This window comes from Gymnodraco acuticeps, unplaced genomic scaffold (assembly GCF_902827175.1).
Source record: "Gymnodraco acuticeps unplaced genomic scaffold, fGymAcu1.1, whole genome shotgun sequence".
NCBI lineage: Eukaryota > Metazoa > Chordata > Actinopteri > Perciformes > Bathydraconidae > Gymnodraco > Gymnodraco acuticeps.
In genome coordinates, this window is record NW_022990003.1 from 458,123 (window position 1) to 484,784 (window position 26,662).

At 40.5% G+C, this 26,662-nt stretch overlaps 5 protein-coding genes across 20 annotated transcripts in view; 1 reads left to right on the top strand and 4 right to left on the bottom strand.

Moving 5' to 3' along the window:
• mapk8ip3 (mitogen-activated protein kinase 8 interacting protein 3) overlaps positions 1–3,569 on the top strand; it is a 35,930-nt gene extending 32,361 nt beyond the window's left edge. For 10 of the 13 annotated variants that reach the window (XM_034212937.1, XM_034212944.1, XM_034212939.1 and 7 more), the window contains 4 exons: positions 85–123; positions 1,275–1,439; positions 1,523–1,669; positions 2,217–3,569. In XM_034212937.1, the coding sequence (XP_034068828.1) occupies positions 85–123; positions 1,275–1,439; positions 1,523–1,669; positions 2,217–2,356 (491 nt within the window). In that variant the 3' untranslated portion in view covers positions 2,357–3,569. The remainder of the gene's footprint in view (positions 1–84; positions 124–1,274; positions 1,440–1,522; positions 1,670–2,216) is intronic. The other 3 variants (XM_034212946.1, XM_034212949.1, XM_034212948.1) reach the window with 1 other exon arrangement.
• A 1,341-nt stretch (positions 3,570–4,910) lies between these two features.
• nme3 (NME/NM23 nucleoside diphosphate kinase 3) lies at positions 4,911–8,837 on the bottom strand. 2 transcript variants are annotated; one of them, XM_034212924.1, is made up of 5 exons: positions 8,331–8,729; positions 7,097–7,227; positions 6,781–6,882; positions 6,434–6,546; positions 4,911–5,357 (listed from the first exon to the last, which is right to left on the bottom strand). In XM_034212924.1, the coding sequence occupies exons 1-5, from the start codon at positions 8,410–8,412 to the stop codon at positions 5,243–5,245; spliced, it is 543 nt and encodes a 180-aa protein (XP_034068815.1). In that variant the 5' UTR covers positions 8,413–8,729; the 3' UTR covers positions 4,911–5,242. The 2 variants fall into 2 exon arrangements, with proteins under 2 accessions (XP_034068815.1, XP_034068814.1); XM_034212923.1 differs by lacking the exon at positions 8,331–8,729 and adding an exon at positions 8,792–8,837 and having other exon boundaries at positions 4,913–5,357.
• Positions 8,838–9,435: 598 nt separating this feature from the next.
• Positions 9,436–12,202, bottom strand: mrps34 (mitochondrial ribosomal protein S34). The gene is made up of 4 exons (XM_034212972.1): positions 11,977–12,202; positions 10,456–10,831; positions 10,304–10,346; positions 9,436–9,922 (listed from the first exon to the last, which is right to left on the bottom strand). The coding sequence occupies exons 2-4, from the start codon at positions 10,771–10,773 to the stop codon at positions 9,624–9,626; spliced, it is 660 nt and encodes a 219-aa protein (XP_034068863.1). The 5' UTR covers positions 10,774–10,831; positions 11,977–12,202; the 3' UTR covers positions 9,436–9,623.
• Positions 12,203–12,648: 446 nt separating this feature from the next.
• Positions 12,649–19,466, bottom strand: spsb3a (splA/ryanodine receptor domain and SOCS box containing 3a). Of its 3 annotated transcripts, none has more exons than XM_034212970.1 (7): positions 19,272–19,466; positions 18,450–18,619; positions 17,570–17,750; positions 16,758–16,945; positions 16,534–16,636; positions 16,323–16,448; positions 12,649–15,168 (listed from the first exon to the last, which is right to left on the bottom strand). In XM_034212970.1, exons 2-7 carry the CDS (start codon positions 18,555–18,557, stop codon positions 14,780–14,782), a joined length of 1,095 nt encoding a protein of 364 aa, XP_034068861.1. In that variant the 5' UTR covers positions 18,558–18,619; positions 19,272–19,466; the 3' UTR covers positions 12,649–14,779. The 3 variants fall into 3 exon arrangements, with proteins under 3 accessions (XP_034068861.1, XP_034068859.1, XP_034068862.1); XM_034212968.1 differs by having other exon boundaries at positions 19,268–19,466; XM_034212971.1 differs by lacking the exon at positions 19,272–19,466 and having other exon boundaries at positions 17,570–17,745.
• Positions 19,467–20,271: 805 nt separating this feature from the next.
• Positions 20,272–26,629, bottom strand: atp6v0ca (ATPase H+ transporting V0 subunit ca). The gene is made up of 3 exons (XM_034212986.1): positions 26,364–26,629; positions 22,943–23,126; positions 20,272–21,426 (listed from the first exon to the last, which is right to left on the bottom strand). The coding sequence occupies exons 1-3, from the start codon at positions 26,437–26,439 to the stop codon at positions 21,222–21,224; spliced, it is 465 nt and encodes a 154-aa protein (XP_034068877.1). The 5' UTR covers positions 26,440–26,629; the 3' UTR covers positions 20,272–21,221.
• Positions 26,630–26,662: the final 33 nt, after the last annotated feature.

Consider the following 26,662-nt stretch of genomic DNA (forward strand, 5'->3'; position numbering starts at 1 on the left):
GGTCATAACTATTACTACTGTCCTCTTTCTCCTCCTCCTCCTCCTCCTTCCTCCCCCCTCCTCCTCTTCCTCCGCCTCCTGTAGCGGTGGTCCTTCACCGGGGACAGCTCCTTGGTTTGAGGGGTAAGTGGGAGCGCTCCCCCCCCCCCTGCTGTTATCATCTACCTTCTCTTGCCCAGTCAAACCCTCATGCCCCCTGAAACATTGAGACGTGTGCAGACCATGGCTTCCTGTGTCTTTATGCCATATTTAAGGGAGGATGTTTAAAGTGGGGTTGCATGAGGTGACTCTCTATAATCAGTGTGTTGCTGCAGTAGATGACGAAGGTTAAGCAATGTACTGCTGTAGACTTGGTATCAGCAAACCCTGACCATTAAATGGACATAAAATGTAAATCTGCCTTTGCCACAAGCATATAAGAAAGCACAACATACAGTTAACACACAATACACAACAATGATGCACCTTAAAGTCTAAACGTTACTCAGTCATAAAACGGACTAAGTGGATTGTTCTTCATGTACGTAGGCCATTATCCCCACAGAATATGATACTCAGTCATATTAACAATAAAGAGAAATATATATTATGGTGTGTGTGTGTGTGTGTGTGTGTGTGTGTGTGTGTGTGTGTGTGTGTGTGTGTGTGTGTGTGTGTGTGTGTGTGTGTGTGTGTGTGGTGTGTGTGTGTGTGTGTGTGTGTGTGTGTGTGGTGTGTGTGTGTGTGTGTGTGTGTGTGTGTGTGTGTGTGTGTGTGTGTGTGTGTGTGTGTGTGTGTGTGTGTGTGTGTGTGTGTGTTTGCTGCCGCGCCCGTCCACAGCAGTGGCTTTGCATCCACTGGAACTCCTGTTTCCCCAAAAGGCGAAAACCTCATAAAACCCAACTTCAAACAATCCAAACTCCCTTTTAGAATGTGAACAAAACCAATATTGAACACTTAATTGATTCTCTTTTATCTATAAAGGTTGAAATTGTGTGCAATGGTTTTACTTTTTACTGTCAACCAAGACGGTGCTTCTGCTCATTGGTTGCTTTGCATGTTAGTTATCATTGAGCTTCACTGCCTCAATGACTGAAGTGTGACGATCCACTGCATGTACGGGATGTGTTTCAGCCGTCTAAAATCATTTCTCATTTTCAGTTGCTCTATGGAAACATGTGGATATTGTGGGTGTTTTGTTTTCTTATTTCGCCTGTGTCATGCTACCACTTATGATTTGCTGGTAATTCTTCAGAGTTGGTTAGTTCCTCACCCCTGGGTTCTTCCTCCCTCAGCCAATAAGGTGTCTCCTACGTCGTCCAGCGGGGTGATCCATGTGTACGGAGACGACGGCTCTGAGAAAAGCTCCGGCAGCTTCATCCCGTACTGCTCCATGGCTCAAGCCCAGCTGTGTTTCCATGGACACCGCGATGCTGTCAAGTTCTTCGTCTCTGTGCCCGGTAAGCACAAAGCCAGACTGTAGCACTTGCATGTCTATAGCTGAATACATTCCGTTTTTTTGAACCTGTTTTTGTTCCTCCAGGTAATGTCCTGGCCACGCTGAACGGCAGCGTGCTGGACAGCCCGTCGGAGGGTCAGGGGTCAACAGCGCCCGCAGAGACGGAGACTCAGAGCGTTCACAACGTGCTGGTGCTGAGCGGAGGAGAGGGATACATCGACTTCCGCATAGGTGAGCAATCATGATGAACATGATCCTCACGACACACACACTCTTACACTACACTTACACAAACACCCTCAGTGAAACTTTAGGATGCAGCAAACCACTGAGCTCTGACAAAAAAGTATAAAAAAAGACCTGAAAGGGATCGTGTACTTCCAATATGGTAACTTTAATAATAGTAATAAGACCTATGTTATACATATATATTTAGTTGTGTAGTTATACCATTTGTTTGCATCGATGATTTTAGTCAAGGTTGCAGTATGTTTTATGTGGTAGACTTAAATGGCGTCTTAATAAGAGGGCATCTGCCACTCATAAATGTACTTTTTAAATAATGTATTTATATTTGTTATTATAATTCTCGACAGCATCAACTACTGCGTGATTAAACATTGTGATAAAAGCCCAATTGTATTTACAAATGTCCTTTTTTTTAGGTTACTCCTTCTGAAAATGAAACACTTCTTTAACATATTGTCAACACAATAATGTTTACTGTTGTTATTGTGAAATGAGATCTCTAAAGTATTCTGTTTATGTTTTCCCTCAGGTGACGGGGAGGACGATGAGACGGAGGAAGGAGACGCTGCTGTTGCCGTGGCTACTGGAGCCTCGCAGGTCAAACCGGCTCTGTGTAAAGCTGAGCGCAGCCACATCATCGTGTGGCAGGTGTCCTACATCCCTGAGTGACACACACACACACACACACACACACACACACACACACACACACACACACACACACACACACACACACACACACACACACACACACACACACACACTCTCCTCCTTAAAGAAACCTCCTCCTGCCCCCTAAAGCTTCCAGCCACCCTTGTAATTATCCCATGTCATGTAAAAGTCCCCCTTTGGCTCTAAAACGACCCTCCAAGCCGTGTATTGTAACTATTATCTCCCCTCCTGCCCCGTTCACCTTGTAACTTTAATGCCTTGTAAGTACCTCCTCTGATCTAGTAATCTGCCTGTTTCTACCCCCCCCCCCCCGGGCATTGTTACTATCTTCATGAGCCTTGTAACCCAGCCTCATAACTACCTCCCTTATATTCACCCTGTGAGCACACTGTATCTCCTCCTATATTGACCTCAATTGTCCTGCATCTGCCCCAAAAGTTACTCCCCCTCCTCTTCTTCCTCCACTTAGTTTCTCATATGTAAAGCCTCCACCTCGTCTTAAAGCAAAAGCCCAGAGCCCCCAAAATGTATCAATTGTACCAAAAGAAAAACAGCAGGCACAGAAATGTGAATTTGTGTGGTTTTAATAAAGCCAAGTATCAATTAGTGATAATCCACATTTTTAGATGGATGCAGTTGTCGGGTTTTTAAGGATTGACACTCTTTGTCAAATTGAAATCCAATGAGGCAGCAAACAGAAGTGTTATTTCGGCTTCAAGATTGTAGTGGATGTCCAAAGAGTTTCATATTTTATGACGAAATTGAAACTAATAGGAAGTCGAAATTACAACTTTATTGTCTGGGCTTTTTTGGCTGCTACCCTAAAATATTTTGCATCCAATCACGTCTATTTAGAGTCTTGATTAAAGAAGACGCTTGCTCGTTTTATACCCTGATAAAAATGTAAAAAAAACCCATGAGGATATAAATGATTATTTTGCGAGGAAATATCTGGTGCCTGATGTAAATTAAAGAGTTGTAGTTAAGCCAGGGGAAGGGGCGGTGCTTAATGTGTGGAGGGTCTCTCATCTGACTGGCTGTTGATCAGGCGGTTCGTTGTAAAGCAGGTGAACAGTGATGTCCTCATTACGCGTTCAGGGATCATTGTAAAAGACATTCTGAAGCCCATCCTCTTTGTTCAGTATGGAAATTCATGCATTGATCTCCATTTGTGTGGATTAAATATTAAACATATGTGTGCTGAAAAAGACGTATGAGTGATGTGTGTTTACTTTTCAAACACTGAAACAAAAACTGGCCACACATTTTTAAAACGAGTTTCTTTCTTTATTGTTGATTATTACAAACCCATACAGCATTATGGGATTTTAAAAAAGCAGCTTTTGGAGAACTTTATCAAAACAAATGTTCTTTTATTTGGAAACTTAGCCTGATATACTATTACATATATTACAAAAATAAAGCTCCTCTCCAGCTGTTCAGCATCTTATTTTGAAACTTGTAACATTCAAGTAGTCCCACCCCTAGAGAGCCTGAATTACAAAAGTACAATACAATTCCTGTGTGAAGGAAGGCATTCATTGTGTAGGCTCATTCCTCCCATGGGGTTGGGATTTTTATTGCAAGAACCATTACCAGAGAGCCGTGAATAAGAAACAATTCTGCTGATTTGAACAACGATAAAATACTTTGCACATCACCTGTATACTCACGTATAAAGTTTCCTGTATTTTCTAAATAAATTAACCTTTAATGTTGATTAAAATGCAGCCATTTACCCTGATGCGTTGCCCATAATGAACATTTATGAATCGAGACATTTTATTGCTCCACATTCATAGCTTATTGCTTAAGAAACTTAAACACGAGTTTGTGTTCTGGACAAAACAAAGAAAACTGTAACGAAAGCAGACAAAGAATGATTGCACACTTGATTGCTTTTACCTTAGAAATATAGTCAAGATAGATATCAAATGAATGTTAACCCTTAGATGCATAAGTGGGTCTTTTTGGACCCGGTGAGCTGGTTTTCTTGAAGTATCTTTGTAATTACATTTTTGTATCGTTTCATATTCCAGCTATTCCTCAAAAAACATGTTTTGGATATCGTGCCATTCACATTCTAAATTTACATTTTAAGAAATTGTAGTTTTTGTATTTCTACCCCAAGCTTCCATAAGTGGGTCAAAAATGACCCGCATGCATTTCCTATGGAATCCTCTGGGAACCTTTGATTCTTATCACCTGTTGTTGTCAGGAATACATTCACTGTGGACCACACAGACTACATCACAAGTGACACCTCTCAGGAAGGTTATTTTACACAGCAAGATCTGATACCTGTCAGTGTAATAATAATACATTATATTTGTATAGGGCTTTTCAAGGACTCAAAATCGCTTTACAATATAAGGGAAGGTTAGGGTGGGGGGTATAGGACTATCAAACTTGATCAACCGGCATGGATTGATGGGGGGTGGGCTATGAGTAGACAAGAGGAGAAGAGATGAGTTTTGAAAAGGGACTGGAATGCTGTGAGGGTCTCAGAATAGCGGAGATCTTTGCATCAATATGTTCAAAAAGGTTTTTTTCAAAATGTAAAAAAAATTTCTAAAATTATAAATACTACAAAATTAAATATAAAATATTTCTAGTGTGAACCAAAATATAATACTAAATATTATAAAAGTGATTTTTCTTAACCAAAATGGCATAAAAACATATATTATTCTAATACGGGTCTTTTTTGACCCACTTATGGAAGAGTGTAGGGTCCAGTCACTCGTGCATCTAAGGGTTAATAAAAAGATCCATCCATGACACCTCGTCTCCCTTGGGTCTACAAGCTACTAAAGCCAAATAAGATTGATCTGAGGTACGATGGGATCTTGCATAAAGCTTTGTGTCCCCAGCAGGACGGTTTCAGTAGATCCAGCGGCTGCTGCTGTCCTCCCAGCAGTGCAGCTCGTTGTGTCGGAACCACAGAGAGATTTCCCTCTGAGCGCTCAGCACCGAGTCGCTGCCGTGGATCACGTTCCTGCAGAGCAGAGAGGAAACAGAAACAGGTTCAGGACATGTGTGATATACACAGTGATACATGTTAAGGCCTAACACGTTTATAATAAATACAATTGTAATTTTTTTACTGTTCAGAAAGCCTGCATAAAACAAAATAAGAGCACGGTGCAAAGTATCTAGATGCGCCAATAGAGTGGTGCAGGGATGACGTATATCTGTAGGCCGACCCGGAAGTAAGCTGCGCATGGGTTCCCTCGACAAAAAAGCAATGGGATTTCTCCATAGGATGGAATATTGTAAAAAATAAGATCTGTGGAAAACGAACCTGTTTAATAAGATAAACGTTTTGTTCAGCCGGATAATCTCCACATGTCTCCTACTTTTATAATTTTCTAATCATAAATCTAATCGCCAGAAGCAAAATGCTAACATTATGCTATAAACGAACAACAGCAGGGTCGCACGACTTCCACGTCACGCCAACTTAAGATCGATATTCAAAAATACAGATTCAAAATTGTACAAGTTGAAGCGTTTGTTTTAACAGTTTGCAAGAGCGCAGGTTCGGCGTAATGACGTATCTGTAGTCAACTTCTGTAGTCCTATTCAGCCACTTGTTAACAACCATCGTTTTTCAGACACGTAAACTCTTCAGAAATCACCAGTGGGGTCACAGCTGGTGTATTTAATGTCGTAGAACAAAACGTGATCCGGCTCTTACATTTGTGTCCACCACAGACCTTATTTCTAGCTATTTTAAAATGATAAAATGCTAACTCACTTCCGGGTTTTAGGACTCGTTCCTGTTCCTATGGGCACCACTCTATAGTAGTCCGCTGTACAGAAAACTGTATTTTCCTCACGGCAGACACACATTAATAACACCCACTGGTGCATCATAAATATGTCGGATAGTGTAAGTGCAGTTGGATTCTCTTGATGCCCGGTCGTCTTTTCCTAAGTCCTTTTGAATTCTCCTAACCACCATTCTTTAACCCTGTGATGTTTCACACAGAGGTCAAGGATTAGTAGTTAGGAAAAGACGATGGAGGAGCTGGTTTTTGGACAATTTGACAGCATCCCTGTTCTTCTTACCGTCCCACTTCCACGCAGTAATCTCCTCGGATGGTTCCAGGCAGAGAGTCAGCGGGGTTGGTCTCTCCCAGCATCTTACGTGCCGTCTTGACCACGTCCAAACCCTCCCACACCTGAACACACACGGAAATGTACGTGACAACATGCTGAATAAAATCACACTCATGTATGGAGACGGATGAGACAAACACTGAAACACAAACACTACTATTTTGCAAATACAAATAACTCAAAGGAGCTTTATTTTCTAAATGACTTATTATGCAAGTTTGAAGCCAAATCAAAAGCCTTCTGTAAGCCTTTAGTGTTGTGTGTAAATTAGGTGTACAGTATGGGGGGAATCTCACCATGGCTACGATTGGTCCAGAGTTCATGTAGCTCACCAGCTCTGTGAAGAACGGTTTGCTCCTCAGGTCCCAGTAGTGTTCCTTCAGGAGGTCCTCTGACGCCTGACACACAAAACAGACACATGATCAAATAAAACATAAAAACGATCCTTCATTTATTTCATTAGCCTCCTTGATGTTTGTTGTTTTTACATTATCATTCATGTTTGTTGATTTATGAAGCCCTCAGAGACAAATGTGTTTTGTGATATTGGGCTATATAAACACATTTGAATTGAATAATGTTTTAAAGTGAGTATGGAAAGGCTTTTGATACCTGCACTAGTTTCAGGGCCACCAGTTTGAACCCTTTCTTCTCAAAGCGGTGTGTGATTTCCCCCACCAGTTTCCGCTGCACGCCATCTGGCTTCACGGCGATGAAGGTGCGCTCGCTCACACCGGTCAAGGCTGGAACCAGAGATAAAGTGCGGCAAAGGTTTGATGAAAGCAAACCAGTGAACGACAACGTCCACCACACACAACCTGGAGAAGCTGGCATGCACCTCGGTAAGAATGTAACATTATGGAACAGCATTTAATAGTGGATTATAATTTGAAGATTGTATTTTATCCATCAGAAAAGGCACTAAAATCGAATGGAAAGAGGCGAGTCCTACTCTCCTGGTGTAGTTATACAATTCTGCATTGATTTGGAGTCATAAGCTCATGATATGGAAGCTATTGAAATACATTTTTGAGTTTTTTAGAAGTGTGTTGTCCAGTGTAGTTCAATGCTGCATTGATTTGGAGCGACTGGGTCAAATGAAATGAAGAACTTTCATTAAATAGAAATGTAGATTTTTCATTAGTTAAGAACAATTTTCATTCAAATATTCACATAAAAACAGGATGCGGATTAAAACCAAATATTAGGATTTGTCTTTTGTACTTTCAATTGTACTGGCTTCCATGTACATGACATGGAAGCTTATTTAACTGTGATTGAAATATGTTCATGACTCATCAGCGAACAAAAAATATGAGCCAAAAAGACACATAATTATACTTTATGCATAATATTCATTAACATTGGGAAATTAGCACAGAGGTACTGGTTTTGTGTAATTCAAAAATAACTCTATTGATGCTTCCCAAGTGAAACCCTGATGGGGGGTGAGGATTTGAACTAGCCGTCCTCTGTCGAAAAATGTCTGGCTGATATCCAATCTGAAACTAACTTTAGAGTGCAGACATTAGTGTCTAATCCACTTCAAGACAGTCAGTGTTACACTCATAGACTGTATATATAACGGTTACACAGCATATGTTTAGCTGCAGACAGACTCTGGATACACACATCCTCCCATGCAGCAGTGCACACACATGTTAGAAGTAAAAACAACTAATATAATAACTACATATGTGTCTTCACAAATGTCATGTCATTTTAGATCAAGTCTTCCCTAGCAGTCACTGTTAGTCACACAACAAGCAGTGTATTTACCCTGCATTTTGACAGTTTCTGCAGAAAACCCCTCAATCTCATCATTTTAACCTGTAATGCGTCTCACCAGATTCTTTAATCCGTGCATGTTTAACCACCAAATCCTCCAGTTCATGCAGATCTCTCTTTGACCTTTTCCTCGGCCCCATGGCAGTGCAGCAGCCCGTCAGCAGCGCACTGTCACCGGGGATAATTATAGGATCAGGAACTCTACAGGAGTCACATGGACCACTATCGGTATGAGTCAAAAGTAGCCACGACTCACGAGTGAAGCTAAAGTAGCTAACAGTAGCTCACACTGTTAATAGTTAAACTCCAAAGCCCAGCCTTACTCTTTAATTTTAACACAGTTAGTTACAAAATCAAAGTTAGTGAAGGTTTCATGACTTGTTTCACCAGTAAGCGTGTAGCTAGCCGTCTGTCCGGGGAGTTAGCATCTCCTGCAGAGTGGAAACTGTGAGCAACTGTGGAAGTTAAACTGAATGACAATGAATAAAACATAAACAAATAAACAGATATATCACCAACCTGTCTGGAGGAAGTAGGAGAATATGGACAGAAACAGGCAGATCATTGTAGAAGCTGGACGGAGAGTTTCTCTGAAGAAGGAAGGCAGGAGGACAGAGCGCGGGCACGTAGCTGCTCAAAGCGCAGGCACGTGTCTCACGAGTAGCGAAACATGCAAATCTGTCCATTGCGCGACAATTAAGGAAATAATACAATATGTTTTCTAGTCTAAAAGTTACTATTGTTTTTTTTATATTTCATGACACGCTATACTATTACTTTTTATGAGAAATGTATTATGAATACATGGATTTTCATGACAATATTTTAACTTTGTCAAATATTATGTCATACCATGCTCTGACTTTTAATGACATTTTTAATGAAACGTCTATAAAACATTATATCCTATGACTTTTTGTCATAATTTGCTATGACACCACCGCCACTGCCACTATTGTTGTAAGGTGAGGCTCAGGGTAGCAGGGAAAGTTTGCTGGAAAAAAAGGCAATACAAGTTATCCAGTTATTATATCTTAGCATATTATTATTTAACTCACTTATTAATTGAGATTTGATCTCATAATTTGACTGAAATCCCCCTAATCAAGTACTCTAGGAGTCGAGGTAGTCTACCATGCAGGAACAAATACATCAAACAACACTTTTCCATCTTATCTTTAATAATTAATATGTTTCACATTACACAGTTACATTACACACAGAGAGCCTGCTTCAGATGTAGATAGAGAACTTCTTTGAGTCCAGGATTCATCAGAACAGAAGTTATGACTTCTTTCAAATCTGATTGGTCCATAATGTCCAAGATTTTCATCTTTAGAAACCACGAGCATCACACCGGTGTTCCCTCTTTCCTCTGCGCTGCTTTTTCCTGTTCGCGGAAATAGTCTTTGTTGAGCAGGACGTCCCTCCGTGAGGGCAGGGCCGGCTCCTCGGTGACAGCGCTGCCGTGTGCCTTCTTGAACTGAGCCAGCATCATGGCGCGCAGCAGCGGAGGATACGGGACGTAACGCACCGGGGGCTCAGGCAGCGGCTCGAACTCCTTAAACTGCTGCTCCATATGTTTGGGAATCAGGCGCCAGTCGTGGTATAACGCCTTGTCCACCTCCTTGGCCTCGCTCTCCTGTTTCCCTGCCGAGCACAAAATACAACACATTTACTACATGCCGTTTGGTAAGACAATAATAAGCGTTTACCGTTACATATACAATTATTTGTATCATTAATACTGATATACTTTAAAGATGGCGCCATAAGAATGCACCATGGAAATGGGTAGTCAAGCCGGAAAAGTCATTTTCTACTTTTCAGAAATTATTCAAAAATAAAAGTTTAGATTTAAAACAAATACAATCAGGGACATAATAAGGATACTAAAAATACTACAGAAATACTGATAAAAAAAAAATGAGGAAAAGCAAAACATTTTTTAACATTCACAAATAAAACGTGAATAAACAAACACAAAATACTGTCGCTGTTTAAAATGGAATACACAGGGTATCATTTTACCTTTGTGGCTGAGGATCCCCCAGGCTTTGCCATGATCCATGTTCTAGGAAGCACACAAATCAGGAGTCATTTTGTTGCAGGTATCCTATCAAACCCCATGTGTGCCCAACACTCAACAGCGGCAGCAGTGCATGAATGTGTCTCCCTCTCACCTCAGCTGTGTAGTCCACCTTGACCTTAGTGATCTGCCAGTAGCTGGGCTCTGGATGTTCCTCCAGCCAGGACTTTCGGGTGAACATTCGGCCCACCCCGAACATCCTCATGCCGGCCAGCAGTGAGAAGAGGCGAGTCTCCCTGCGGACGTCCTGCCAGGCCAGCACCGGCAGCATCTTCCCGGTGTGCGGCCTCTTCAGGGTCTCGTAGTCCAGGCCGTACTTCTGAGACTCCCTGGGTCGGGACTTCAGCTCTCGGTACGCCCGGATCTTCCGAGCCATCTGCGCTATGAGGCGAAGTTCCTTTTTCTTCACCATGACTGCCTGGTGCTCAGCAGCTTCTACAGGAAACCCTCACTGATACCCAGTGTTTATCCTGGAAGAGATTACAGAGAGTTATGTAGCTTTACATCTGAACTATGCACGGGTTAGGGGCCTAAAACGTTCAGTGGTGGAACAAGTACCCAGATTCTTTCCAAGTAAAAATATTAGGGTCTTAAAATAATCCATTGCAAGTAAAAGTCGAGAGTTCAAAATGTTACTTAAGTAAAAGTAAAGTATTATCAGCTAAATGAACTTATGTTTCAAAAGTAAAATTACTCAGTTTGCAGTTTCTTTTGAAAGTGTTATATTATTATAGAATATATATTATCCTATTTTTATAACTAACAAATACACAGTATTTGTAATGTTTTAATTTGTAATTGTAGAACACACTACTACTTTACTACTGTAAAGTAAATGAGTGTATATGTATGTATATCTTATAAACACCTCGTTATTTGTGTAAAATTAAGTGTCAAATAAATGTAATGCCATAAAAAGTACAATATGGAATTACTACTTGGAATTCTAGTAGAGTAGAAGTACAAAGTAGCAGAGAATGGAAATACTCAAGGAAAGTACAAGCACCTTAACATTGTACTGTAATGTACAGCACTTGAGTAAAAGTAGTTACTTTACACCACTGAAAAGGTATGTGGGTCCCAGGGCCAGACTAAGTTTGAAGTCACTGTTACCTTACTGGGAAGTCAACTGTGAGCACAAAAGGATGCATAATGACCAAAGACCCACAACAAATACAAAACTATCTAATAAAAAGTTGTTAAACTACCACGTAGAGATGCAAAATAATCAAAACAAGACAATAAACTACCATAGAGAAACGTAAATGACCAGAGATGCAAAACAACCAGAAAAATGTCTCTTTGAATCTGTGGCTCTTGTTCTAACATTAGGAGCTTTAGGGGCCCATTAACTCTCTTTGCCTGGGGGCCTTTTGGTTTAATTATCCGTCAATGATCTAACAGAAGCAGCTATTTGGTTACAGAAGAAAGTCATTCATGTCAGCCTGGATCATCAGAGAGAATAACATGTCCAGTCCTGATGCTAACTGTCTGTTAGCTAGCGTTAGATGCTAACAACACTTCCTGAAAGCCTTTACTACTCTGACACACACAGACCTATTGTCGAACTATTGATACTGTTTATAATTTGCAAATAATATGGAGTTATAAGTACCTGAATGTCCCTGATGAAAAGGACCAATGCGACTTGACCTCCGCAAGCAAGGTACAAAACTTCCGCTCACTCGGTCCGCCCGCTAAGAGTTCCCCATAAACTGACTGCACGTTTGTTCCGCATGCGGGACATTTTAGTAGAAGACTTTAGACCGGTGCAGATATTTTAGATAACATTTTATAATTTAAAAATATGTACTACAAATGTCTAAATTACACTTAAACCAAAGTTCTACTTGGTTTAAATGCAGTGTCCAAAATATTATTAATACAGTAAATAATAGTTGTACTTTTGGCCTTTGTATTTTTAATCAGATTTAAACTTGATGTGGATTACAAACTGTGGACTTCAAGAAAGTGTCTCCGGGATGCGTTTAACTAATTTAGAAAACGTATTTTACATGGACACTTGGCACTGTTGTGAAAGTGAACCAATACACTTTTTATTTTGACAACACGATACAACAAAGATTGTCATTTGTAATTCTGATGTGTATATCAATCAACTGGTCCAATCCCAGGTCAATTTTCTTACCTTTTTCTACTACACTTGAGTAACAGCAATATTGTCTGTACAATTAAAAGTAAAAAGAAATACAACATTTTTTCGTTGATCATAACACTTTGACATCTAGAAATAAGCATTTCCCAGGTAGATAATAACAACATCCAGTTCTTTGTGCATATTTAGCATTCATTTATTTTCAGCTGAAAATCATGCTGATAAGTTATACAGAAAAAGGCAAGTAAAGGCCTTCACATACAATATAATTAATATGACATGGTATAGAAGACACACGTAGAATTTTACTATTTACAGTACAACAGTAAGAAAAAGTGCTTAGATGTGAAGACCAATACTGTGAAATAAAACAAAAATATACATCTTTTTGATTACAACTAACCTCTTTGTAGTTACATTAGTAGATCTATAAAGTTACATCTGATAAATCCGACAGACTTAAGTGCGTCATCTCATATACTACTCGTGATTAATGACCGTGGTCCTCTGGTACTTTCACTGCTGTTGTTTGTGTCAGAGCCTCCATCATAACATCCTAAAACACAGTCCTTCTGAAAACCATTATCCATAAGAAGCTGGTATTGCATAGTACCTTCATTCTTTGTGTACGTCCACTCAAACCAGGACCTCATCGGACTGATCAATGACAGGTGACTGATGCAGTAGTTGGCAGACTGTAGCTTCAACGCCTCGGTCAAATACTATTGAAATACTTATATTTTGTATGTGTGAGTCCACAAAAGCTACAATGATTATTTACACATTTGACTCAAGGGTAACAATCCCCTTCTCAGTTATTCATGATCTAGAAACACTTTAATTGATCACAACTAACTAACCCCCCGCAGGCTTGAAAGGTGGCTGTAAAATGTTTCACAATCAAAGCATCCAAAGATTGGCTGAAAACCACTCTTTCCGCATAATAAACATCTCTACTGCTCTTTCATGTGATCAATACATTCTAAAAGGGGATAGTAACTGGGACAACATATGTCTCAATCCCACCTTTAGTTGGAATTGTGATTGTCACCAGACAGTGGCCCAATACAGACACTGTTTTTTAATAATCAAAAATATATAATATTGTCAGACACACAAAATAGTCTGGGGAAACGGAACTTTGTCCAGCCACATTTTAGGCCAACAGGGTCTGAGTGTTTCGTACTAAAAGGATTTATAATAGAGTATGACCTTAATTACTTACAGTCAAGAAGAGTTGGTAAAGGACGTGAAGGGACAGGCCAAAAGAACACACTTGCATAAACAGATCAGTACGAAAGAAAAAAAAAACTGCTTATAATCACAGAGTTTTTCAATGAAAGAAACTTACTTTTCAAAAAAGGTCTAAATAACCTATAAGCCGGAGAAAGAGCCATGAGAACCTACCTTAAATGTGCGTATCTTATGAGTGGCATTCTGTCTCATAATCAGATTTAAAGGAGCTACACTTATTATGTATACAGCTTATATCTTTTAGAAAAGAGGAAAAACAACACCTAGCAGGAGACTTACAAAAGCTGGTGACGGATGGATGTTGCCAAAAGTGTAACAAATATTTGAATTGTAACATGAACTAGATCATTAGAAAGAGGAATCATGTGAGTATGGGTTGATTGGAGATGATTGATGCCCCTTGTTGGAGCACTAACAGCTATAAAATACATTCGGGTTCTTGAACCTACATTAAACATTTAAGTTTTTGATCTGTCCTAACATTTTGGACAGTTACCTTTAGAGCTGTAACATGAGGGTAAGAAATAAAAAAATGACCTAAAGTGTGTCTCTCCACTTTGATTTGGCAATCTAACAAAAAACTGCCGATGCCGGTAAAACATGTAACAGATGACTTGGATAATGCATTGAGAACAACACGCATAAATTGCATACATGTGAAAATATACAGTATCTTTTTTTAAACCCTCTTTTTGTGTGCAAATATACCATGATGACCGCCAAAATGTGGCCATACTTGACTTCAGTGTTACACTGTACAGTCGGTTCCTGCTCTCCTCATACATGAATGGCAACAACGTATGCTTGCTAACGAAATAACACCACACCTTTTCACGTATTACTGAAGCTGGTTTGGATAATAACGAGCATGGAGACATCTGAACGGCGTGAAGGAAGATCACAGTAAGATCGTGCGGGCAGAGATACCGCCGTCACAGCTTTCCACCTACGTACCGCTCCGATCCTTTCTTCAGATGTTGAGGAAAGCTGGAGGCAGGCAGGAAACACTCAGCCAGTGTTTAAGGAGGGGTAGGAGTCGAGCCGTCCATCATGTCCAGCGGCATCTCTTCCTCTGACAGGCTTCCAGGTCGGACGTACAGCCCTCCTCCGAGTCACTCTCAGAGGACAGCGGTCCGGGCAGCGGGGGGTCGGGCAATGCAGGCTCTGGCCCATCGGGGGTTTCTTCTGTGCTGCCGTTATTGAGACTGAGCACCCAGCCCAGTTTGTTGTGCAGCAGCTGACGAAGGCCCGGGGGCAGCGGCAACACGTCCAGGGTGTCGATGCAGTCCGGCAGCAGCTGGCGCAGGCGGGCGCAGCAGAGGTAGAGCAGGGAGGTGGGGGCGGAGCACGATCTGATCACCTTCATGCTGCTCTTCGCTGCCGTGGAGCACGCCATCGGATAAAACCTCTTGTTATGTAGCTCCGTGGCAGCAACACCTAGATAGTAAATGGTGACATGATGTTAGTGTGTAAGTTGTAACAATACCACTCTGTGTACATGTAAATAACCAAGTAAATGTGCACACAGGCAGGATACACAGGTCACTCAATTCTGCGGCAGGTACTATGTGTAATTTCTGAATAGTGCTTTCACAAACTTACCATCACTTTATATGCTGTTCCTTCGAAAATACATTTCCTTCTAAAACAATGTTTTGTGTCATATCATTGACTTGTTTAGTAAACAACGAACGAGCCGATTCTTTTGAACGGCTCTTTGGTACGAACGAGGGGAACCGAGTCGTACTTGGTGAGAGCCGTTCTTGTTATCGTTCAATCGTTGGTCCGCACTCACTGCCTGCCAAAATCCACTCGCCTTTTAAAAAGCTTGATTTTGTTCCCCAAACATATTCTGTGAAGACCCGCCCCTACTCTGATTGGTACAATCATTATCCTGGGGATTATTTCGTAGATAAACCTATTAACCCCGCCCCCTTTAAAATAAACGGCTCTTTTGAACGGCTCTTTGAAAGGAACGGAGCCATAAGATCCGGCTCCCTTCAAAGAGCTATAATTCCCATCACTAAAAGTTGCCATGTAATTAGTGAGCTTATATACGTGTGTCAGCATGTCATTATTAGGTCATGGTGATTCAAAAATCCTACATTACCCTCTCATGGTTCAATTAGAAAATGATTACATGCTCGCTGTACAATATATTTGATAAGTTTCATACATATGGTCCTAAGAAAGCTTTGTAAAGCTTAAGAAATCATTTGTTGAGGTTTATATGTGATCATGGATACAGTGATCCGATATGCCAAATCAGTACCATCAATTTTTGAAATGTCATAACAGTTGGTGGTCTGCTATGAGGAAGACCACCCTCTCAGGCTTCAGGCCACAGTATTCTTTGCTTATTCTTACATGAAGACAATGTTGATATTGAGCTATATGGCAGAGCCTGATTGATATATGAGAAGGTATTAGCTTGTTGGAGTTATGGTACAAGGATTTTCAGTACAGGAATGCCAAACTACATTAGGTCATTTAAAAGCTATATTCGTTACTTAGTTTGTCACCAAAGGAACACTGACAAACTCCACCATTCATATAAGGATTGTTTGGTTACGTCATGTGTTGTTACTAACCTATACACTTGCGGTTTTTGAAGAAAGTGAGTGTGCCGTGCCACGTGTCCAGATGGACTCCAATGATGGACCCCTGTCCGAACCGGGAGGAGAAGTTCGTCTTGTCTCCTTTGTGATGCAACAAGCCTGAGCGAGGAAGGAAAACACTGATTTATGCAACAATCCCTGAGAGCAGTGAATGCTACATCACAGCATGTTGTGTTACTCTCACCTGTGTAAGAAAGACCCCAGCTGTCTGTGTCTTTTCCCAGCAGGCTGCAGAACGTGTGTCTGAATTTGTCTAGATTGACATCAGAAGTACCGATGCCAACCATCTGTAAAGACATAAAGAACAATATATAAACCTCAACTTCCACACGCTTTTTTTACTCTTGATGTGGGTTTCTGTAGTGAAACAGCAGGTCAGTGTTAGGAGGTAAAGGCATTGAGGGTTACCATGTCTGTTCCGTACACTGGGGACGTCATTTTGATCTCCCAGAAGTGCTGCCCCTCTGCCAGCTCTTTGGAGCCGCGGATGGCTGCCGTGCCACAGCTGTACTCAGAGTGGAAGTTCACTTTGCGGTTGTCGCAGCTCAGCAATGTTGCTGTAGATCTGCTGCTGGCATCCCAGAACCAGTCAAACTCTGAAACATCAGAAGTCATTCAGTCAAACATGGCTAAAGATACAAGACATTACATATTGTTTACTGTTTTTTTTATCTGTGTCAATTAGCACAAAAAAACATTACTTGTAGAATCTATAGGTGAGAAAATCACAGAACTTAATTAAATATAACATTACACTACAATGGTGTGACTCCAGTGGGGCTTACCGAATGTCATTTTTTAAAAATTCAAAGCTTCTATTTTTTCCAATAAAGTTTTGAATATCTATCTTCATATTTTATGACGTCGTAAATATTCAAAAATTACTTGATTTGAATAAAGAGGTTCATTGGATTAAATTATCATATTATATCAACTTCATTGATTAAGAAATCTTGTTCGTTTTGTCAACATAAATAAAGTGATGACATCTCGATGGAGCGACATACACAAAGCGAATGTCAATGCAAAATGTAATGTTTTTTGATAATATTTATAATTCCTTTACTATAAAAGTGTTAAAGCCAAGAGAGTCTTTTTTGTTGTGGTGACTCGGCAAGTCACAGAGCAAATACTTTCTTGATTTGAATGTGCAGCCCAAAACTCAAGCGACAATCAACCTTATTATAAAAGTGCTCTTGAAGTGCAGCAGGGGTCTTTACCCTGGTCCTCCTCTCCACAGTGGCAGTCTTTAACCTGGTGGAAGCCTCGCAGACGAGGGTTGTAGTTGGTCTCTGCCTGGGAGTCGCAGCCACAGAAGGACTCTCCGGTGACAGGCACTGCGCTGGGGACGGGAGGCACCATCACTGCTGAGAAGTCTGCCTCAGAGTCTGAATCACTGTACTGGGGGGAAGCAATGTAAACAAATACACAACAAAATCATATGCCAGGAGCATTTCTTATGTAACAGCATAGCAAATTTGTTTTGAAAATTGGCACTGCATTGAAAAATGTACACATCTACATCAAATGTAATTGTGAAAGGCAGGAATTATGTTGCTTTTTCTTTAATCTCTGATATATTGGACATATTTTATTTTTTAGAGTTAGTTGTCTTTAATTTAAGCTTTTTGTGTATCTATATTACTTGTAAGCATTTGTCTGTTTTTAATTTTGTAATAGTTTTAATAATAGTTTTTTTTAGCTTATTCTAAAAACGTAATTTATTTTTCTGTGTTAATGTATGCAACATTTTACACAAAAGAAAATATCTTGTATGTTAACCTACAGTACTTGGCAATAAACCTGTTTCTGCCTCTGTTGACTTGCTATGGAAACGATTGGTTCTGATACAAAGCAGCAAACAACTGAAAGTAAATCACCAACAAACGCACATTGTTTAACGGCCGAAGGCAAATCAGACACTTTAAGTAAGACATGGTTTTATGAGGTGAGTTTTCTCACGGTGAAACATCCTATCTCCTGCCTGGGGTGTAAACAAGTGGCATCATATGACACAAACAATAACCCCAGTGTCCGCTCATGCTTCAGATCCGTTCAGAGCGGTAGGTCTCAGGGGAAACAGCAGCCTTGTATTCTTACGTCTAGGCGGTCGTAGCTCCATTCTTCAAGTGCCCGGGCATCAGCATCTCGTCGTATCCCACCCCAAACATATCGCCATGCACGACTGTTCCTGCTTCTCCTGGACATGGCAGCAACTGAGACACTTCAGGATCAGTCCAGATGCTGACAGAACAGCATCAGTCCATCTCCTGAAAGATAAAAGGACAGCATTGTTTTCTGAATCAGTTTAATACACATTCCTAAACGAGTTACATCATTTAGTGTTGTCTGTTATCTTGATTTTACCCCCAACATTTACTACACCCTTTGTAACATACCCTATTACCTTTTGAACTTGCAATCCTTTATCTTATTTATTAAGCTATCTTAGTTATCAAATGCTAATAACCAAAGTGAGACACTTAACAACCACACACAAAATGCTTACTACTTATCTCAACGATAACAAATTGCTAGTAGTAAGGTCCTGGTCTACAATGCACTGTCATCATCAGAAAAACTGTTGTGGTCATTTGACGTGTGTTGTTGTTTTCTTGACTAGCTTTAGTTAGCCCCATCGCTAGCAGGAGCAGTTAACGCCACACAGTTGAACTGCGCATCAAATAACACTTTAGCAGGAAAGCTAACCATAGCAAGGTCAGAACACCACATTTCAGAGCCAGACTGATGGTTTTGTGAGTCAATATATAAAGTCGTTTATTCCGGTGTTTTCACGGTTTATTAGCCATGTATTATGAAAAACTGACCGGAGGCAGATTCAGACCTAGCGTAAACTAGCCCATTAGCTTCTGTTAGCTGCGTGCAGCTAACAGCGCTGGATAAAACGTTAACGTTACCTGCCTGTTGTTCGCGGGAAATCCCTGACAGCAGCGAAGAGACGTAGTTCCGTGAAGCCACTTAAAGCTAGATAGTTGTTTTATTACAACTGAATGAGCGGCTAGCTGAGTTTCCCTTTTTTACATGACCTATTTTACATTATTGTGACAGTAAACAATAACAGGCAGGCTCTCTGCAGGAGCCCCAGCACTGTCTCCTCCACAGACTCCTGTCAGAGAGGGACCAGCCCTTTTCTCTTTATGCATCCATGGGCCCAGCAGGGAGGTGTTATTCACTGGTGGAGGAGGTATGTAGATGTTGTTTGTGTAAAAGTACCAGTACAACACACAATAATACTATAACAATAGCAGTTAAAACAATATATAGTGGAAATATTCATGATGAAGATTTAATTGTCCCCTTTAAGATTAGAGTTTGTTCATATTATAAGCGGTGGGAGTAGTTACATAGTATAAATACCACAAACTATAAAACATACTCATCTTGCATTATAAGACTTAGTAGGCTACATTTACTTATAAGTTCATTTTGAGCGATTTGCCCTTTGAGTGTTTCCATTTCATTTGTACATTTCTTAACTCAATTACATTGTATTATGTATTCTTTATCAGTCAGTCAGGATGCAAATTAAGATCATTAATAATTATAAACTTATACAAATGTTTTTATAGCTCAAGCTACACAACAGGATATGTATCGAGAAGGCACTAGTTAGTAGTTACTGTCTATTAATTTCCACTTTAAAACACCGCAGTATTAAGGCATTAAGAAAGCAATGTTCTTTATAACAAGCATGTTTAGCACATCATGTGCTTTCATTAAAAATGTTTTGGAGACATTCACATCCACCTCAGGGTGAACTGTGATAACCTTTGTTAACCCTTCACTTGTCATCGAGCTACTGATTCTACAAACTGTCTCTTATTCAATTAATCTTTAACTCTGAAATGTTGTTTCCATGTCATCGCATTCACATTAGCAAAAAAAGCACATGACAATTACATGTTTCTGGAGGAGGTTGAGTTTTATTTGGAAATCTGACAGGCATGGCTGAACAGTGAGCTTTCACCTTAAAACAAAAACAAAAAAAAGACATAAGCACTAAACGATACTAGTGTTTCAGAATGTCATATTAAACATAAAGACTTGCACACACACATTATGCACTCAGGTCATTCACACACGCACACTCACACACTGTCAACCCCATGTCAACATGTGGACATCCTCCATTAATAATCACACTACATCCAGAGGAATTCCAAGCACTTAGAACAATTACCCACAGTGCAATTAATCTAACTATACACAGATCATTTATATATTTTTTATGTATATAGGGTATTCAATAAACATTATTCCATTTAGACAGTTTCATAAAGTCAAAAGTCCTCAGAACTTTCCATAAATAGAGAACAAAAATAATATGTATTGACAGCTCTTCGCCACTGTGATTAAAAAATGGTCCCCGAAAAGAACATGAAAAGATCAAATACTAGTGTGCATGATTCTTCAGCAGTCTCAAGACGGAGAGTGACAATCAAAACCACCAAACGAAAAACGAAACTCGGGAGAGGGGAATGGGCAGAAGGATAAACGTTGATACTCACACTCACGGCACAGACTGGTTACTACATTTACAGGGGGGTGGAGGGACTCTGGATCACTGTACATGTTAAGATCAGACAACAAATCAAGCAGACTGTCCACACATCATCCCACAACAACCAATACATCTTCATGCCCGTTCAGTACTCACGAGACCTGACACAACCGGATGGCGTTAAACAATATGGATAGATCACATCTACTGGGGAACGCGGCACCAACATGTTTCTGATGCCATCCTGTCCTGTCAGACCCACGGGGTGTAATGGAAGTTAAGTGAAAATCCCCTATTTGTTCTTGCTGCTTTGATGTGGAATGAATGAGATGGTGTTTTGATGCGGACATCTATTTTGTAGATAGGATCAGAGCCACGATGAGGCCGTAAAGCCCCAGCACCTCGGCGAAGATCAAGATGAGGATCATGCCCACGAAGAGCCGGGGCTGCTGGGCGGTGCCTCGAACGCCGGCGTCTCCCACGATGCCGATGGCGAAGCCGGCCGCCAGACCGCTCAGGCCCACGCTCAGACCGGCACCGAGATGCAGGAAACTCCTGTTGGGGAGGGACGGAGGAAAGAACAACGTCATCAAACAAGGTTCATTCTGTCTTTAAATTGATGTCAAAGCAATCCATTTTGAGTCCCTTCTCCTGTTAAACACTATATCAAAACTAAAGTGATTCATATTAAACTTTGCTGATTCACTGTGACTTCACAAGCACCATCTATGTTTGAAAATGTACATTTGAAAAAGTATTTTTTAGATTTGCATTAATAGTTTTATTAACAACAATGAATTGCCGTGGAGACCTGTTTGGTAATATGCATAACATGTTATTGCATTTTCCCCAATTTGAGTCAATAAAATAAATGCAAAATGAGAACAAAAATTGTGGTTACAACTAGTGTTGCACGGTGTACCGATACTTGAAAGGTACCGCGATACCCTGCCGTTAAAAACGTTACAATTCCTCCGTTTCATTAGTATCGGTACTTTAAGAATGACGGGGGAAAGTACTCCGGTGAGAAAGCGCCGTTTTAATAAGAGCTGTGTGTGTTCAGCGCTCTGCTTCCACTCCCTGCACTGCAGCCGTGCCTGCAGTCCCGCCCCTCTCAAGCACGCTCTAAGTGCCTCCCCTCTCTCGTGCACGCACTAGCTGCCAGAGCATGTGAGAAAACGAGAAGCATGGCTGCAAGTGGGAGTGCAACTGCCGCTGCGCCTCGGCTTGTTGACAAAAAAAAAAAAAAAAATTACATTTAAGACTGTTTTTTTTAAAGAAAAGTATAGAAAAATAAATCGGAATCGCAATTCTTGACTTGGCATCGGTATCGAAACCAAAATGTTGGTATCGTGACAACACTAGTTACAACATATGCAATCTGAAAGGGTCATTCATTGTGCTAAACTTCATTTCTCAATTTACCCAGAAAACTCCAACTCAAAAACAATTATCTTTACCAGGAAGTCGTGTTCAGGATGGGTGGCCATTACAAAGTTTGAAAACAATAGAGGGCAGATAACATCACAAAGAAAAACATCAACACCCAACAACAGATGACCAACCTACTGGGATCAGAGGGATCATGGCAACATAGTTCTGTAAAAACTGATTTATGTATATTTTGAAAAATGTAACAAGGGTAAAGATTCTAAGTTAATTATACCCTGCATGAAAAGAAAAAGCAAACCCTCAGGGAATGATGTTCTCCGGCCCACACTATGATGGAGTTTCACCAAAAGAAACTGCTCATTACCAGCCCAGCACAACACAGCAATGACCAGAACAAAATACATGTACCATTTCCAAGAAGGAAATCAATTAGCGAGTGCAAGACCCAGATGTTTATCTTTGGAGTTGATCAAAACAGATAAAAGGCCTTCAATTCATGACGTGGTCACAATTAGAAGTGGGAAATATAGCTACAGGACTGACTTTGAGTTCTTTATTTTGAGGATTTTATTGTGAAAGTTAGGCAGTTTGATGTTTAAGTGTATTGGCTTCAACTAAAAGTGTCTTCCCACTCACTGAAAGAGATCTAGTAGAGTATTGCATCAGAGGCTGATCTTACTTGTAGAGAGTGACTCTCTCGGAGATGTTGTTTGCTATCAGCACGGCCACCACCAGCCCGTAGATGGCGATGATACCCGCCATGACCACGGGGATGATGGACTTCATGATGAGCTCTGGCCGCATCACGGACATGGCAGCGATGCCTGTGCCGCTCTTCGCTGTGCCATACGCCGCTCCTAATGCTGTGAAGAGAGGTAATTCATCAGTCAGTGTTTGTACTTCACTCCTAAATGATTCTTTACAAAAACAGACAGGATATGGATTTGGACGGAGATTGGCGAGAATTATTTATCCAGCTGATCGATTTAAATTCTCTCTTCCATCATACTGGCTCTGACAGTGTGTAAAGACCCGGCGTGCAGGCAAAATGAAACAGTAGAAGATATATTCGGCTGCCAGTTTTCTCCAGCCAAGCCATAAATAACAGGAATTAAAGTGATATCAAAAAAACTACGTGTACTTGCAATTCACACTAGTGCTTCCATTTTTAAAGTGTCCTCACAAACATTATCTGAAATACATTTTAAAAAGTGATAAACGGATGCATCTTGCACACTTCATTCCCTTTGTCTGACTTTCAGCAGGATTATGGAAAACACGTACCAACCCAATCACAGGGTTGGTACACACCTTATTTTTGACAATCTGTGCGGGCATATATAACCGATTATCACACACGGCTTTGACGACAACAGGCGGAGAGCAACTGTGATTAGACGATGTTACTGGCTTATCATGAAGACTAGGGAGCGTACAAATAAACATATCACACACACCGACTCGGCCACTTCTCACTTGCTGATGTGGGTGTGTTGACACTTTCGATGGCTGTGTTCTAATCGGCTACAAGGCATTTTTTAATATTGTGTGAAAAAGCAACCCAGCATTTTCTTCCACAAGTTGAAAAGCGAGTATCTCTTTTCTTTTCATAAAAAACAGGAATACCAGACAATGCCAATACCTTTTTGTCATCCACTTTTATTTTCTGCGGTTCTTATTTGCATTAAGTGCAATATATATTCTGAGGCCTCCCTTTTCCAATGCATCGTGGCTAATTCTGCTTTCCCAATATTGAGAGATCCTGGACCGACTCCATCGAGAACATCAAACAACTGTTGTGACACTGTAACAGCAGCAAGCATGGAGATTTCACTGAGGGGCGGGATGTTTTTGTGGCAGAAAGCTGTAAAGCCCAGATTATACTGGTGTCAAGGTGTCTCTGTGTGCCTATAATGGAGGAAGTAGTTTATAAAAATGGCCTTGAGGGCATTTCAGTGCTTAACGAAATAAATTGTGTTTCCCTTTGTGATACTGTAAACAGAAACAAATGCAGAGTCAAAATATCAATTTGAGAAAAAGGAATTCATGCTACTTCCAGTCCTGCTATATGTTATCTGTACACTTCCTAAAATATTGAAAAATAATAATTAAAGCAGACCAACATTTGTGCAGGACCAACATGTAGATCATTTTAGAAAGGTATACATCAGCTACATTTGCATAGTAAGTAATAGGTTTTAGTTTAGCCCTACAATTAAATAACATTTAGAGAAGCGCTGAAACCATTGGTTGGCCAGGAAGTGACAGTTTCCACAAAAAGACGAGTTTCTTTGCCAATCTCATTACAAAATGTAATATTCAGTAACATTTACAATCACAGAATCCGTTTTTAAATGCCACAGCAATCCCTGTCCTCATGTTACCTTATATAAAATATGAATCCAATTTTAAAGCACTGTGGGAAATGTAATTTAGTGGGTAAATTATTACAGATAAAATGTTGGATATTGTACCTTAAGAGTCATCCAATCTTTAAACATTTCCGAACTGTGCTGTAATATAATATGTTACAACCAATGGGAAACAGGGCTTGAACTAATCCCAACATAAAATCGTATTTACGTTATAATTCATGAAAATCTGGGCCTTGCTGTTCCGTAAAAATACATTCATGCAGAAAGATGAATGCCACAGCAGACCCTGGCCTCATGTAACCTTACATACGTATGTATCCAAGCTCCTTGCAGTGTGGTTTTCAGATTTTAAATTAAGAAGGTAAGAGCACTTGCATTGTATAGATAAATAAATAGACACCCTGAGTGCATGTGTAGATATAGAATCTTAAAGTAAAATAGTATCAGTCACACCACCCAATGGACAAACTGCACAAAGTCTCACCTGATGTCAGCATCATAGCATCAGTGATTTCCACATTAGAGACAGTGGTTTGTGTCTACAGGAATATACATCTCCCCCAAAGACCTTTATAAGAGCAGGATGTATATTCCTCAGGGGTCATTTGGAGGCCCAAGTCAAACACCACCTTGCTTTACTTATACCACAACTGGGATTGTTGGCCTCAGAAGTGGTAGAATAAGTATTCAAAACCTTTTTTCTGAAGTAAAACCATTAATTATTAATATTAGAGCTATTAATACTGCATGCTAAAAGTACATGTGAAAAATGAAACGACTGTCACCTACGATATGACAGATAATATTAAGCCCTTAAAAACAATAACTGTTCAGCTAATTAAATTAAATAAACACAAAGATAATTGCACAATTTTGGAGTTTAACCCTGTGGGAAGAATTTGCAGTCAGTAGTAAAAATGTCTCCAGGGTAAATATAATGCAATATTTTTCCTTTGAAGTAAAACGTGAGTAAGTAGAATACATTACTTTTGAAGGATATTTTGGGGTATAATAAGTATGATCATGATTTAATATTTCACATCTAAAAATCACAATCTATAGCCATTTGAAGCTTCTTTTTTTACTTGGGCCCCAGGCAGTAGGCTACCTTGCCTCATGTTAAAGTCTTCCTCTGAGGTTGGCTATTTCCTCCCTGACAGATTGGCTGTGCCCCGCCTCCCGCTGGAGTGCATGCTAAACCTGAATGAATGGATGGATGGATGTTCCCTCACTGACGTTAAGGCCTTGATGCTGGCCCTCCTGTAACACAACACCTTACGACCAATGTGGCTGCATCCAACCCGAACGAGCATCGTATTTATCTGATAATCCATGAGGACATGCACCTTCCTGTGTTCTAATATAATTTAATAATGTTTAAAAGACATCCGGTTCCAAGCATCTGCCATCTAATAAATGACGGTCTGCGTCACCATGGAGAGCTTGATATGATATAACCACAGCTAGCTCCAGGGTTAGCAGGGTGAGGAGCTTGTGGTCAGCGGATCGAAGGCGGTGGAAACCTCCTCCCCTCCATCCTCTGCCTCTCATCCCGGGCAGGTGTGTGAGCCATGACCGCCTCAGCTAACACCCAGTTTGAAGACAGCACCCCCCATTTGTAATTTTCTAATACGAATTTGACACCTTGCTAAGCTAACGCATCGTTATAAAACAGTGAAAGGTGCAGAAGACGGTTGGTATATAAATGACGGTTGGTGTAGTTACCGCTGAAGACCATGGCCGCAGTGGCTCCCATCACAGCGAAGAAAGGAGCGTACTCGGGGCTCTCCTCAGAAGACATTCTCGCACTATTCTCGCGGGCGATGCAGCTACAAAGTAGACTTCTTGTTTTTAATTTAGGTTTCCCCGTTTAACTACCGGCTAGGTTACAACACAGAGAGAGGGGAGAGAAGGTAGCTGCCAACAAGATCACCGGTGTAGAAGAGGAAAATGGCGAAACGGAAAAAGTCACATGACGAGCTACCATCTCGGAAGGATCTATTTATGTGAATACGGGGGTGGTC

Coding starts and splice junctions, on each gene's coding strand:
- nme3 (XM_034212924.1), bottom strand. CDS start 8,412: ATGGGGCCGAGGAAAAGGTCAAAGAGAGATCTGCATGAACTGGAGGAT. Junction 6,547..6,780: donor CTGGACCAATCGTAGCCATG/GTGAGATTCCCC, acceptor GTGTGTGTTCAG/GTGTGGGAGGGTTTGGACGT. Junction 5,358..6,433: donor TACTGCGTGGAAGTGGGACG/GTAAGAAGAACA, acceptor TCTGCTCTGCAG/GAACGTGATCCACGGCAGCG.
- mrps34 (XM_034212972.1), bottom strand. CDS start 10,773: ATGGTGAAGAAAAAGGAACTTCGCCTCATAGCGCAGATGGCTCGGAAG. Junction 10,347..10,455: donor AGGTGGACTACACAGCTGAG/GTGAGAGGGAGA, acceptor TGTGCTTCCTAG/AACATGGATCATGGCAAAGC. Junction 9,923..10,303: donor GGGGATCCTCAGCCACAAAG/GTAAAATGATAC, acceptor TGTGCTCGGCAG/GGAAACAGGAGAGCGAGGCC.
- spsb3a (XM_034212970.1), bottom strand. CDS start 18,557: ATGTCCAGGAGAAGCAGGAACAGTCGTGCATGGCGATATGTTTGGGGT. Junction 16,637..16,757: donor CAGTGTACGGAACAGACATG/GTAACCCTCAAT, acceptor ATGTCTTTACAG/ATGGTTGGCATCGGTACTTC. Junction 15,169..16,322: donor CAAAAACCGCAAGTGTATAG/GTTAGTAACAAC, acceptor TTTACTATCTAG/GTGTTGCTGCCACGGAGCTA.
- atp6v0ca (XM_034212986.1), bottom strand. CDS start 26,439: ATGTCTTCTGAGGAGAGCCCCGAGTACGCTCCTTTCTTCGCTGTGATG. Junction 23,127..26,363: donor TGCGGCCATGGTCTTCAGCG/GTAACTACACCA, acceptor CTCTCTTCACAG/CATTAGGAGCGGCGTATGGC. Junction 21,427..22,942: donor GAGAGAGTCACTCTCTACAA/GTAAGATCAGCC, acceptor CCTCCCCAACAG/GAGTTTCCTGCATCTCGGTG.